The following is a 15,185-nucleotide window of genomic DNA, read 5'->3' on the forward strand; positions in this document are numbered from 1 at the left end:
AAATTTACTTGTTAGTTTTTTAATGGATTATAATCCAAATTTAAACTATTACACATTTGACAGCACAACATGCACATCTGCATTTGTATCCTACATCTTTTCCCATGAGATTTTTCCCATCTCCCCATTAGCAGTGCCATGTTAATAAATGACAGTAGATGACAGCATTATGCATCAATATCAGAATATATACTGTTAGAAGAGTTCTAAGACTTCATTCAAGGCCAGGCTGGATGTGGCTCTGGGCAGCCTGATCTAGTGGTTGGCAACCCTGTCCACAGCAGAGGGGTTGAAACTGGATGACCTTTGAGATCCTTTTCAACCCAGGCCATTATATGACTCTATGACTTAAATCACTTTACTTACCTCTTACTGAAGTTCCTTTTCTATTACTCAGAATTGCAAACACTGCAATTTTGGTATGATTCAAACAGATATATATTTCATATTTGTTGCAAAATTTCAAGTCAGGCAGTCTCCAAGAGTTTTTCCTATTGTATGATTATAGGAATTAACTTAAAGTCTGCCAACAAAGAACCAGTGTCTTCAGTACTAATGAAGAGAGTTCCTTTGAAAATTTTAAGCATGAGTGTAAAAATATTTCTAGAATGATACCTAAGGCTTATTCCAAAGCCTGTACACAGTAACAAATTGCAACTCTGTCCTAATGTAGCATTTTGAAGTTACTAAAAAGATCACCAAGAACCATGTAGCCTTCCATGTAGTCAAATGCTAACTCAAGAACAGCTTGAAGAAGCTGTCTGAATTCTACTTTAAAAAACAACAACAAAAAAAGAACAGACTTCTTTCCTCCTTGAATTCTTCCTAGCTAGAAATAAAAATGTAAAATATGAACCTATTAGGATAAAAAAAAAAGCATGTTACCTTTTTTCAGTTTAAGGAAGTGTTCCATTTCCAGTACAACCATCAACAGACACACGGAGAGTACACAAACCTTAGTCACGTACTTGCCATCCACTTCACTCAAACTTCCATAATACTCACAGCTGTTATATCATGATTGGTAAAGGGCCCATCTCTGCCTATTCCATTTAGCATGTCATGGATTCTATATGCATGAATTTGCATTTCTGAATCTAATGCTTTGTGCCTCGTTTGTGAAATAACAGTTCTGCAATTGTTTTTTCTGCTGCTTTGATGACTTTGCAAGCACTAGTCACTTCCAACTCCCACCACTCATTTTAGACTGTGCCTTCAAGACAGTTGCTTCCCTTTACATTCTGTACCTTAACTAGGCAGTTCTTGTGAGAGACGAAAACTTCATAAAGTTCCAACATTAAAGCAGTTCCCAGCTTTCATATGATGATGCTTCTTTCTCCTCAGTATTTTTCCTGATAAGGGGCAATGCTTTGTAGGATGTGGTGGCAGCTACCACTAACGAACAGCTTTGGCAAATCAGCAACAAGTGATTAACTGGGAAATCCAAGTGTGACATCCTGACTTACAAGCCACTTCACAGAATCAGTTCATTAAGTAAATTCTCACCACTCTAAATACACAAAAAACCCGTGAACTGTAAACAGGAACAGGAAAGCCTGTAGAATGGGGCAACAGACAGGGCTGCCACCAATAGCAATCTCAATGTTCAAAAGTTATATCCAGTCTCTATGTTAGCCTACATCCATCTAAGCCAAGAAATTCAAGGTTCATTCAAAATCCTGAGCATTTCTGTAAATGTTATGCTGCATGTTTCACTTGAAGTCCAAGTGCGTGTGAGCCATTCTACTGCATCTTCCTCAGTGGTGATGGAGGGAAGAATAAGAAAAAGAATAACTTACTGGTTGGGTTTCCCTACTTCCACCCCCATTCTGGAGAAGCATTGTGGTAACTGCACTGCAGAAAGCATAAAGTTTCACCTCAAGTGCCTGACTGAAAAGTGTCTGGAAAAATAAGACTCCAGTCTTTGTCTCCTACATTACAGTAAGTAAGCATCCGTAAAAAGTATAGAGTAAAATATTAAGAAAAGCATCCCAAGTCCCAACTTTAGTAATAACACTGCGGCTTTATCTCTTCTGTACTTGAAGAAGCTAGTAAAGCAGGAGCTTTCTACTCAGCACTACAGAACAGTCCCAAAATGAAAAGACTAATAAAATATATAAGTCAGAAAATCAGAGTGTCCAAAGGAGGGCTACAAAGACAGCGAAGGGTCTAGAGGTCAAGACATATGAGGAGCAGCTGAGGTCCCTCGGTTTGCTCAGCCCAGAGCACTGCAGGCTGAAGGGAGGCCTGATGGCGGCTGCAGCTCCTCACAGGAAGCAGAGGGGCAGCACTGAGCTCTGCTTTGTGTGACAGCGACAGGGCCCGAGGGAACGGCATGGAGCTGCGTCAGGGGAGGGGCAGGATGGGTGTCAGGGAAAAGTTCTACACCAGAGCTGTGTCAGGCACCGACCAGGCACTCCAAGGCAGTGGTCACAGCACAAAGCTGTCAGAGTTCAAGAAGCATCAGACATAGGGTTTGAATTTTGGGTGGTACTTTGCGGAGACAGGAGTAAGACTCGATGATTTTTACAGGTCCATTCCAACTTGGGATTTTTCTATGATTCCGTAAATTATTATACTGGTAAAGAACACACTATTCTTATTAACGGGTCAATCATACCTGACTTTTTGAGCACAGTTCATTGTTTTTGTAATGTGGACTACTCAAGCTCCTCAATTGAAGATATCAGTATTACATGCAGAGATCTTAACATTCTCCATCCACCAGAGGACTCACAGCTTCAATAAGACAAGCACAGCACAAATGAACATCAGGCCCTTTCTTTAAAGAATGCATTATTTTATGTCTCAATAAAGAGCACCGAGTTTTTTCATCCCTACTGTGAGATAGATTTAGAGTACTGACTAAAGGTTTCAAAGCAAGTCCGCAAAAAACGTGGCCTGAAAGGACAAGTCTCCAGACTTCTGATACTGACGTGATACAGACATCTAGAAGCAGGTAGATCACGTTTTTTACTAGTTGAACTAGTCAAACTAAGCAAATGAGCTTAGCATTCTAAGAGGAAGCTGAACTGTTCAGAAGGGAGCAGCAGGTGACCAAACTAGTGCTACCTCTAAACCACAGGAAGTACATAAAAGTAACAGACACTGAGGAAGGAACGCAGGCCGCTGTTTGACAGATGTAGCCGAACAACGCAGGGCTTCGATAACCTACTCACTTATTTTATGTTTTTTTTCATTGTAGAATTTGGTATAGTTTTCTTAATATTAACAGTTTACATCAGTCTTGTTTCTAACTGTTTATACTACTCACTTAGTGCAAGCCTTCCCCCCCTCCCCCCCAATCTCAGCTCTGGACTTTAAAAAAGAAAGTCTTTATAGAGTCATACAATGGCTTAGGTTGGAAGGGATCTCAGGTACCATCAAGCTCCAACCCCCCTCTTTTCCCCTCCCCATGCTGCAGGCATGGCCACCAACCTCCCCATTTAATAGTAGACCAGGCTGCCCAGGGCCCCATCCAACCTCGCCTTGAGCACCTTCAGGGACAGGGCATCCACAACTTCTCTAGGCAGCCTGTTCCAGCACCTCACCACTCCCTCTGTATAGAACTTCTCCCTGACATCCAACCTAAATCTTCCCTCCCTCAACTTAAGACCATTTCCCCACATCCTTCCACTACCTACTCTTTCAAAGAGCTCTCCTGTTTATAGGCTCCCTTTAGGTACTGTAAGGCTGCAATGAGGTCGCCCCACAGCCTTCTCTAGGCTGAAGAAGCCCAGTTGCCTCAGTCTCGTTAGGGGAGGTGCTCCAGCTCCTTAATCATCTTAATAGCACTCCTCCAGACCCTCACCAACAGCTTCTTCTCTTTCTTGTATTGGGGGTCCCAGGCCTGGATGCAGTACTCCAAATGGGGCCTCATGAGGGCAGAGCATAGGGAGACAATCACCTCCTTGTCCCTGCTGGTCACTCCTCTTCTGATGAAGCCCAGGATATCATCTTAATGCTTCGGTACATTCAAAATATCTTAGGTACCGTTTCTCTTAAATTCCAAAACAGCAATTAATTCAAAACACCATGATCATATGTACAACAGGCCTCAGGAACACCCAGCACGCTTATACTAACTGTCTTATGCTTTGTCTGAGGCATTCCTCACTTCTTGGTGAAGTGTCAACCATGCTAAGCACTACAAGAGCAATGCTTCAGTGTGAACTTGTGCTACTTTGGGAAAAAAAAAAAATACATATATAGCTGTTTTTTTTTTTCCCCCTGCAATAAAGAGATAATTGATAATATAAACATCCTCTGATCTGTTCTACATAATCGTTTCAGATTAAGCAAGGAAAAGCAAAAACAACTTCAACAATTCAGGTTACACATACAGCTTTGTCAAGGACATGATCCTGACCTCTCTTACTATCAGTCAACATAAACAGTTACTACCAAAAGGCAAAACAGTCATCAAAGCTGAGATGGACAAACTATTTTCATGAATGTGTTAACACAAAGAAGTTAGAGACGCAGATCTCTGCTCTATTTTTTTTTTTTTCCTGAAAGGCTGCTTTATACAAGAAGGAACGTAACAAGTCTCTGCCAAGCACCTCAAACTGTAACTGAAGAAAAATGGGATTACAAACAAATGAAGTAGTGCACAGGATATGACCAGATTTTTATTTTGATTTTTTTGTGTGTGTGTGTCTACGTTACAGATTAAAAGCTAAATCATTGTGCCTGTTCCAAACCCCGCTGGATGAAGTACAGTCAGAGAAAGGGTTGGAGGGTGACTCGGTATCTAATTGGAGTTGGATTTGATCCATCATGGGTCCAATTCCAACTCAGGATATGCTATGATGGTTTGGTTATGGAGTGATTGGAAAGTTAGACTGTATCAGTTATAGGCTAATCAGTCTAAGATGATGGAAATGCTTAAGTGGAATAAACAGCTAAATGTTAAACTGGAAAATTATTTTCCACTTTCATTACAAATCCGCAAGCCATGAGGCATCCACATCCTGACATGTGCTCTGAGCCCTGGCTGAGGAGGTTTGAAATGACTTCAGCACAAAACAGAAGATATTAGTCATTTTCATTAAGAATACAGCTGGCAAAGGGGACGCCCATTTTACTAAATTATGCGAACTGTTACAGTGCTTGCCCAGGAAGTGGGAGAACCAAGCCTGAGGCAGCTCAAACCCACAGTCTTGGCTGTATAATAGCTCAGCTCGAGTAGGAAGCATTGGCAGTGCCTCTCTAGCCTAACAAGTTGCCAACTTTTTCATTCCTTTTTGCTCATCTCCTCTTCGTTTTACTTTCCTTCTGAGTTCAAAACTATTTGCTCATGGTGGGTGTGTTGGTACAGGCCCATTTGCTCATTTCTCCCTTCTACATCAGCTTAATCATCATAAGTCTAGGAGGTTTGGAGACTATGAAACTCAACACTGTGATCAAATCAACAATAAACTGAAGATGAGGTCACAAGAAGTTAGGTATGATGACATGACCAGTTGTATAGAATCACAGAATCACAAGGTTGGAAACAATCTGTAGGATCATTTAGCGCAACCGTCCTCCCATTACCATTGCTACCACAAGCTTCTAAATCATATCTCATAGCTCTTCATCCAGATGCCTCTCGAACACTTATAGGGACGGTGACTCCACCACCTCCACAGGCAGGCCATTCCAGGCCATTCTCACTTTCTGAAAGAAAACATTTTTCCTCATGTCTAACCTAAACCTCCTCTGGTACAACTTGCGGCCATTTCCCTGCTTGTTTGTTGCCTGCGAGAAGAGGCCAAATACTTCTTCACCACAACTTCCCTTCAGTTGCAGAGTGCAGTGAGGTCTCCTCTGAGCCTCTCTTCTCCAGGAGAGACAATGCCAGCTCCCTCAGCTGCTCCTCATAAGACTTGTGCTCCAGACCCCTCACCAGTTTCATTGCCTTTCTCTGGACACGTTCCAGGGCCTCAGTGTCCTTTTTGTAGTGAGGGGCCCAAAACTGAACACAGTACTCGAGGTGCAGCCTCACCAGAGCTGAGTACAGGGGGATGATCACCTCCCTGCTCCTGCTGGCCACACTATTTCTAATGCAGGCCAGGATGCCACTGGCCCTCTTGGCCACCTGGGCACACTGTCAGCTCATGTTCAGCCAAGCATCAACCAACACCCCCAGATCCCTTGCCTCTTCACAGTCATCCAGCCACTCTGCCCCAAGCCTATAATGCTGCATGGGGCTGTTGTGGCCAAAATACAGGACCTGACACTTGGCCTTGCTGAACCTCAGTCAAGAGATCCAGCTTATCTAGACCCCTCTAAAGGGCCTGCCTAAGGGTAGGAAGACCAACACTACCTCCCGACTTGGTGTCATCTGCAAACTTACTGAGGGTACACTCAGTCCCTTCATCTAGGTCATCAATAAGGATATTAAACAAGATGGGCCCCAGTACTGACCCCTGGAGGACACCAGCTGTAATGGGTCACCAGCTGAACTTGCTCCATTAACCACTACCCATTGGGCATGGCCCTCTAGTCAGTTTCTTACCCAAAGGAGTGTATACCTGTCCAGACCACAGGCAGCCAGTTTCCCCAGGAGAATACTGTGAGAGACCATATCAAAGGCTTTGCTGAAATCTAGATAAGACTACATCAACAGCCTTTCCCTCATCTACCAGGCTGGTCACCCAGTCACAGAAGGAGATGAGGTTGGTCAAGCACAACTTGCCTGCATGGTCCCATGCTGGCTGGGCCCAATTCCCTGGACACCATGCACCTGCCATTTGATCTCTCCCAAGATGATTTGCTCCATAACTCTCCCTCGTACTGAGGTCAGGCTGACAGGCCTGTAGCTCCCCAGATCCTCCTTACAGTCCTTCTTGTAGATCACATCAGCAAGCCTCCAATCCTCTGAGACCCCTCCAGATAACTCGTAGTGCTGATAGATGGCCGAGAGCAATGTTGTCATTTGTTCCTTTTCCTGTCAACACTCATTAGGAAGAATGTTTCAAAAATAGTATAGAATTAGGCATTCTTCCTAAGTACCTCATCTCCCATCTGAAAGAGGGCTGCTAACATAATTTGGGTTGGGGCAATCCCAGGTATTTATACAAACCGGGAGGGGAGATCTCCTTGAGAGCAGCCCTGCAGAGAAGGACTTGGGGATCCTGGTGGACAAGAAGCTGGACTTGAGCCAGCAGTATGCACTTGCGGCCCACAAGGCCAACTGTGTTCTGGACTACATTAAAAAAGGAGTGGACAGCAGGGAAAGGGAGATGATTGTCCCCCCTCTACTCAGCTCTTGTGAGGCCCCATCTGGAGTACTGCGTCCAGGCCTGGGGCCCCCAGTACAGGAAGGACATGGAGCTCTTGGAGAGGGTCCAGAGGAGGGCCACTAAGATGATCAGAGGGCTGGAGCACCTCTCCTATGTGGGAAGGTTGAGGGAACTGTGCTTGTTTAGGTTGGAGAAGAGAAGGCTCCAGCCTTCTCACTGAGACCTCACTGCAGCCTTCCAGTACTTGAAGAGAGTGTATAAACAAGAAGGGGAACAGCTGTTTACAAGGGTAGACAGTGACAGAACAAGTGCGAATGGTTTTAAACTGAGACAGGAGAGGCTTAGGTTAAATATTAGGAGGAAGTTTTTCCACAGGTGGTGGATGATGCACTGGAACAGGTTGCCCAAGGAGGTTGTGGACGTCCCATCCCTGGAAGCATTCAAGGCCAGGCTGGATGTGGCTCTGGGCAGCCTGGTCTAGATGGTGGCAACCCTGCACATAGCAAGGGGGTTGGAACTAGGTGGTCATTGTCGTCCTTTTCAACCCAGGCCATTCTATAATATGATTCTGTATTACCACAGCACTTTTTAAGTACAAGTTTTCTGAAGCTCTCCTTATGTAGTTTCTACCTCATTTTTCAGAGGAGCTGACAGAGGACTTAAAGTTCCTCATTTTTAATGTAGCATGATCAGAGCAGACATGATTGGTTGGTTTACAGCTATCTTCTGCTGAGAACCCTGTTACTTGAAAGCATGCTGTTCCTGTTACCGAACTTCTGCCTTTTAAAGGAATTACAGGACTTACAAGATGTGACATTTACACAACATGGCCTTTACTCTTTATATTTACTTTAGCTTTACTCTTACATTTCACAGTTCTGTGTCACTGCTCAGAGCAGGTACATCTTTCTTTCATGAAACCTAAGAAAAACCCCAGATTCACAAAATAGGCTCATCCAAACCAACAGCTTGCTACCACCGGAAAGGACAATGCTGTTCCCATCTCTTCCTCTTATTTCCCTTGTGCAGACACAACCTTAAATTCAGGCCTAAGAAGTCCTTTGGAAACAAGTGTGAGTAAACCCAGGTACATTTTTATCATTTTTTACTACTCAGCTTTTTTTCAGTTCACTAACACTGGTGTCCTACATAACTCATCTGTTTTAAACACAGGGCTGATGAAAACCACCTTACTTCCCTTTGCCTCCCCGCCAAAGAGATGGGGACAGCCCACATGCCACAGTCTGCACCCACAAAGCAGCAGCAAGCTTCTGTGTCTGCAACTGCTCCTGCTGGGTCACTGAAACAGCATCTCTCCCTGTAAAACAGACGCAGAGCTGGGTATTACATCTGCCACCCTCCCAAAAACACCATCAGGGCAACAAACCAAGTTAGACTACCCTGCTTAAAATTTGTAACCGATGTACAGGATTGTACCTCAGTATTGTATCTCAGCTCCTTAACGAGAGAGGAGCTAGCTTAGGGAGGACCTGAACATTATTTCCTTGCTTCTTATGAAACACAAACATGTTCAAAAACTTAATTGGAAAAATAAAGCTGAATTTCCTTACTTTTTAAATTTTCACTGCATCATTGCTGCATTGGAAAACACACTAATATCTGCAATTTTTTGTCTTCTTTTGCAGCAAGATTATTCACAAAAATAGCGTAAGTGTTCATAAAGGCATTAAGACAACCTCAAGAAAGAAACACTATGCTCCTCTTATTACACAATTTTGTCACAAGTAAAAGTGCGATAGAAAAAAAACAAAATTTAAGTTATTTTTTTACAGTTTAATAATAAACAAGATGCAAGGACAGTCTATTTTTATTTTAAAAAAATCTACTTCATTTCATAGGATATGTTTTAGCCCTCCTAAACTTCAAGTACAAAATGCACTGAAAGGACTTTATCGTCAATGGATAAGAAGTCTGAATACTAAAAGTGTCAGCTTAACCACTGTAGACAAGCAACAGTAAAACTTATCACTTAATACATCTTTACTCAATATTCTTCAGTACCATAAACTGAGTCTCCTAAATGTAGCATCTTATCTTCCAGTTACAACTTCACCATCAGATATGAGGAAAGCAACAGAATTTCCCTCACGTTAGCTAGCTCAGTCTGTTCTATAACACCAACTAGGTAAGAGTTTTCCAAAGAGAATAAATGCTACATAAAATATACTACCTTTAGGATAGAGATCTTAAGTTAAAGACATAGAATAATGAGTATTTGGTTTTATTTATTTGCCAACCACAGCTAACCTTAGTCTTATGACAAGAAAGGAAAGTTTTCTTTGTGCACATTTCCTGTATAGGTTGATTTTCACGCCTGAGACGGAAAGACTTGACTTTAACTAAGGATAAACCAGGTAACACTGTAAGAGAAAAGAATCAGTAACAATGGATTTAAGATTTACAGGGTTTACACACCAAGTTTTTGGTAGTGCAGAAGTGCAGGAGGGTTTTCTCTGAGACTGGGAGCAGCCCCCCTCCCCAACCCCAATTCCAGACTTAGGCAGCTCCAGCTGGATGCAAAAGACAAGTGTCATTGGCCAAAGCTGAGACACAAGCAACATTAACACAGATTGTGCCTCCAAGACAGCAGATTTATGAAAGGATAACAAACGCTGCACAGCAAATGTGAAAAAGGAGAAAACGTAGGGAAACCATCACACAGACAGCCAGGTCAGTGCAGAGAGCAGGTAAAAGATGCTCCAAGCATTCCCCACAGCCCAGGAGAGGCCCATAGTAGAGCAGGCTGTCTCCCTGAAACTCACAGGCACCACCACACGGAGCAGATCTCCACACGCAGCCATGGAGGAGCCCACAGGGCAGCAGTGGATGAGACCTGAAGGAGGCACAGCCCATGCTGAGCCCAGTCAGGAGCTGGTTCAGAGAAAAGCCACAATGGGGAAGGAAGGCTGTGGAAGCTGCTGCCCATGGGGACCCATGCTGGAGCAGTTCCTGAAGGATAGATCCCATAGTATGGAGCCATGTTGGAGCTGCAACCCGAGGGAAGCCTGTGCAGGATCAGTTTGGGAAGGATGGCATCTTGTGGGAGGGATCCCATACGGGAGCACGAGCAAAGCATGTTGAGGAAGGAGCAGCAGAGAAATTCCTAGAAACTGTCTGCAAGCCTCATTCACTGTCCTGCTGTGCCACTCAGGGTTGAGAGAGGAGGTAGAAGAACCAAAACTGAAGTTGAGCCTGAGAAGAATGGATGGGGAAAGCATGTGCTTTTAGTTTGATTTCTCACTACTACTCTTTCTACTCTTATTCATTAACAGTGAATTTGTCTTCCCCAGGTCAGGTCTGTTTTGCCTGTGATGGTAATTGCTGAGCCATCTCCCTCTCCTAATATTGGCCCATGAGGTTTCTCATCTTATTTTCTTGCTGAGAAAGGGGAGTAAAGGAGCAGCACGGCTAGCAACTGGCTGCCAGCCAAGGTCATCCCACCACACAAGAGATGCAGGACGTTAAACATCAGCTAAGATAATTGCAAAGCTATTCATATCATGTATCACTATACAGGCAAATTAATCAGAATAAATTGTTTATGGTATCAACTTTGATCTCGTCATCCTGTTTCTAAAAAGCACATACAACTTCACAGTCATAAGACTGGCATCTCTGCAAAAAAAAACAAAACAAAACAACACAACCGAGTGTCTTTAATCCTTACAGTGCTGTACAATAGCAGGCTGTGGTTTTGGAAGCCTTGCCCCCCCCCCTTCCCCCACAATAAGTCAAAGATTCATGGCTATCTGATCCCAGAACAACCCAAAGCTTTAATCAAAAAGGACTTGGGGGAAGTTTATTACACTTCTTAAACATTTCAACATACAAATTCTTTACCTTATAATGGGATTTATGCACCTAAATCACTGACATGCAGTTGAAGTCCTCCCTCATGACTCATTTACCTGAAAAATCCTTTCACAGGAAAAGGCCATCCCAAGCTTTAGTACTTAGTTGCTCACTCATTTTTACACACTGCAGGGGGAAAAAAAAAAAGCATTTCTTTTGCTTTGCTTGAGTATGGATTCACAAAGCAGCATTCGCATCACTTTTTCTGCAAACAAGCTGCAGTAGGAGCAGACATCTCAAACAGTAAGATAGCAATGCACAAATTAAGGTCAGATGACAAAGAACAAGTAGGTAAAAAGAATCACAACGATCACTCAGTGAATAAATTTCATTATAATCTCCTAATGATGTCTCAGTCCTTCTATTCAACAAGGAGCAGAAAACAGAAAGGGAAAAAAAAAAGAAAACAAGAAAGGGAAACAGCTGAAAACGTCAAAAAATAATTTAAAATTTAAGATGTATTGAAGGGATTGTTGTATGTAAGTAAGAAAAAGAAAAAAAAAGTATAGTAAAGTAAGAAAACCAAGATTGGCTAACTAATTTCTGATGTCATATATTCCTGCAGGGAGACATGACAAATTCTTCCCATCAATTAGTTGTCTTTCTGCCCTATGAAGAAGGGACAAAAAGGAGGGGGCAGAAAGCAATACAAGTCACACACGCCTGCGGCAGAGAGTTAGGTAATGCTGATTTACTGACTGCTCTGCGTTTACAACACTTTGCTACAATTCCAAATAGCAGCTTTCTCTGTATCGTTGGAAGGTTCTTAAACTGTTGTGGGTTTTTTTGTGTTTTTTTGTTTGTTTGTTTTTCAATGTAACACAGAAGGAAAAGAAAGAATAAGAATTTAGCACTGGTATTTTGATGTAAATCAATGAAGATAAACCAAATGCTGACTTTATATGAAACAAAGTCTTAAGAGTGGCTTGTGGTCTAAAGCTTAAAATTAAAGCACCCACCTTTAAGCCTTTCAGTTTAAGGTATTTAGAGAAAGCACCAGCAGAAAGAGGCAGCAGAAATACAGCTCCTTTAACTTCACTAAAAGTCCTGCTGTCACTGACACAGAGATGTAAACCAGTAATTCTGTTATGATGTAGAAGAGAACTCGCACTAAATAGACCAAAGAAAGATCAGTTAGAAGCAAAGGCGGATTGGCAAAAATGGGGGTGGGAGGATGAAGTGCATGGAGTGCTTATTTTTCATGAAGCAAAACAAATAAAGATATACAATGAATACATCAGAACTGATCAGTTTTCCAAAACTTAACACTAGAGAACAGTACGCCTACAAAAATACTGCAGTGTTAGCACATTAAGTAGTATCCACCTCAGTATTTTGTCCTTAAAGATGAGTAAATAGCCATAAAATCTACAGTAATCTATCGCCTACTACCTGTCACAGATGTTACACAAGGAAATACCTCCTAACAAAATCACAGGCTGGAATAAACAGGTGATTAAGTACATTTGCAGCTGTCAGGTCCTACCATTCTCTGACTCAATACAATAAATAAATAGCATTACCAAAATCTCAATGTCTGGCAGTCAGATATTCTGAAGAGAAGATAAAACAGCATGGTCTTACAGAATAGCAATGAGTAAGGTATTTTAAACCTTTTTTAAAACTACTTTTTAAAAATTACAGTTTAAAACTACAGTTTCATTATGACTCACAATAAATTCAAAGGAACTAAAGAGTGTTGTCACTATGAAGGCTTCAGAGAACACTTCCATAACAAAATAGTGACTTAAACCAACCACAAAGCTTGCTGCACATGGAAAACCAAATGGGCCAACTAACATTAGGATCAGCCCTTTTGGAAGGCCACACCAGGAAGCATTTATCCAAAGCTGGGCATCAGCACCATGGCTGGAAGTTCCAGTCAAGTAGAACAAAAATATTAAGAGGCAAGTTATCTCTGTTTCATTCTCCAATGCTTTTTTCTACTCCTCTGAGTAAGAGAACTACAATTTCTAAGGGGTTTTAAAACAGACCCAGGTTACTTCAAGCCTCGGGGAGGGCATAGCATTTGACAGCTTTTAAGAAATGGCTCTGCCAGCATTTTCTTTCTCCTTTTCAAAGAGCAAGAAATGACTCCAAGACTTCTGCTGACTCCAAATTACAGTCATGTGGCATGGGAAAAAGTATGCATGGACTCGGAAAGCACTTCAGGACCCACTGTTGCTCTGAAGGCATGCATTGCCCCTCTGAGGTCACAGGCTGCTACGTTTGCCACTATGTATCATCACACAAGGACAGAAGCCCCACACAGTCCCTAGGGCTCCCAATGGAAACACTCTGAACCCACACAAGGGATTTCCTTTTATGACTCTCAGCATTATAGCCTAGAAACAATGTGATAAATAAATACTGACTTACGTTATATAAAAAGTAACACGAGTTTATGGCCTGGACCCAAAGGCAACATTGATGTCCAGGGAAATGGGTAAATCAGACCCAGACACGCAGAGAGTCACAAAACACAGTAGATGTAATTACTTCTGCTTCCTCCATTCAAGGTGCCAAAAACAGCATCATAGCCAGGATTTAGGCAAAAGTCTGTTATCAAAAATCCAAACCACAGCTAGTAACGCAAGCTTCAGGGTTCTGTAGCACACCTTCAGCAAAGCCACGAAGTACAGGAACCAAAGGATCAAACACAGACTTCTAAGCAAACTGGCTGCACCCACACCATTTCAAAAGCCTTTACTCCCAAATCGAGCGCGCTTTAGGAGGAACGAAGGAGCATTTACACGGGGCTGCAGGCTAACCACGGTAAGCCCCGGCTGCCGTGTGCCCGCACACACGGACCGCCGCAGCCCCGCGGCCCATCCCCACGAACCGCTCGCGAAGCGGAGGGCTGTAAAGCGCCGCCCGGCTCCCCGCGCCCCGCCGGATCCCCGCGACAGCCCCCGGCCTTCCCGCAGGAACTGCGCCGTGCGGAGGACAGACGGCACCCGCAGCCCCTCCGGGCGACCCGAGGACGAGGCCCCGCCGGAAGGAGGGGAGGGGGCGGGCGACGGCGGCTTTCCGCCCAGGCGGGCCGTGCTGGCCGCCCCCGAGGGCCTCAGCCACGCACCGCCGACAAAACGGGGGAAGAAAAAACCCAACGGTTGGGGAGCACCGCGCGAGCCCCGGCGCTTACCACTTGGTAGCGGCTGGCGGGCTGATGGTGCTCCATCCCTGCCGCCGAAGCTCCACCGCTCGCCCTTCCCCCACCCGCTCCACCAGAGCCGCCCCCGCCTCGGCCCTTCCCCCCGCGGCGGAGCCTCCTCCGCTCCGCCTCCACCCCCGCCCCGGTGGGGCCCCGCAGCCCCGCCCCATCCCGCCCGCTTCCGTGACGCGCGGTCCCCACCCCCCAGAGCCCGGCGGGCGCGCATGCGAGGTGAATCGATGCCGAACTGCTACACGTCAGTGGCGTCTGTGTGCTCTGAGGGCACAACTTCTATCTGCAGCGATGGAGATATTTTTGCAATCGTGGGGCACAACCCATTTGGGGTGAGGTCTCAAGACAAAGCTGCACACCACTGCAGAGGCTGCAAGGAGCTTTAAGTCATAGAATCATAGAATAGAATCGTTAAGGCTGGAAAAGACCAGTGAGATCATCTAGTCCAACCATCAGCCCACCACCACCATGCTCACTATGTCCCTCAGTGCCACATCTACATGTTTATTGTATACCTACAGGCATGGTGAGTCCTCCACCTCCCTGAGCAACCCATTCCAGCGCCTGACCACTCTTTCAGAGAAATTTTTGCTATATCCAACCTAAACCTCCTCAGATACAACTTGAGGCCATTCCTCCTAATCCTACCACTGGTTATGAGGGAGGAGAGGCCAACCCCCACATTGCCACGGCCTCCTTTCAGGGATTTGTAGGGAGAGGTGGTCCTCTGAGCCACCTCTTCTCCATAATGAACAATACCAGCTCCCTCAGCCATTCTCCGTAAGACCTGTGATCCAGACCCCTCACCAGCTTTGTTGCCCTTTTCTGGACACACTCCAGGGCTTTTTGTAGTGAGAGACCCAAAACTGAACACAGCACTCAAAGTGCAGACTCGCCAGTGCTGAGTAGAAGCGGAC

General features: G+C 44.3%; 1 protein-coding gene across 3 annotated transcripts in view; it reads right to left on the bottom strand.

Moving 5' to 3' along the window:
- Positions 1-14,384, bottom strand: part of NDFIP2 (Nedd4 family interacting protein 2) — a 51,686-nt gene extending 37,302 nt beyond the window's left edge. For 2 of the 3 annotated variants that reach the window (XM_052664477.1, XM_052664475.1), the window contains exon 1: positions 14,248-14,384. In XM_052664477.1, coding sequence (XP_052520437.1) covers positions 14,248-14,283 — 36 coding nt within the window. In that variant the 5' untranslated portion in view covers positions 14,284-14,384. Of the gene's footprint in view, positions 1-11,158; positions 11,229-14,247 lie in introns of all 3 variants that reach the window. The other variant, XM_052664476.1, reaches the window with a different exon arrangement.
- Between the last annotated feature and the right edge of the window lie 801 nt (positions 14,385-15,185).

The sequence above is a fragment of the Tympanuchus pallidicinctus genome, unplaced genomic scaffold (genome assembly GCF_026119805.1).
Source record: "Tympanuchus pallidicinctus isolate F22 unplaced genomic scaffold, pur_lepc_1.0 scaffold6, whole genome shotgun sequence".
Lineage (NCBI taxonomy): Eukaryota > Metazoa > Chordata > Aves > Galliformes > Phasianidae > Tympanuchus > Tympanuchus pallidicinctus.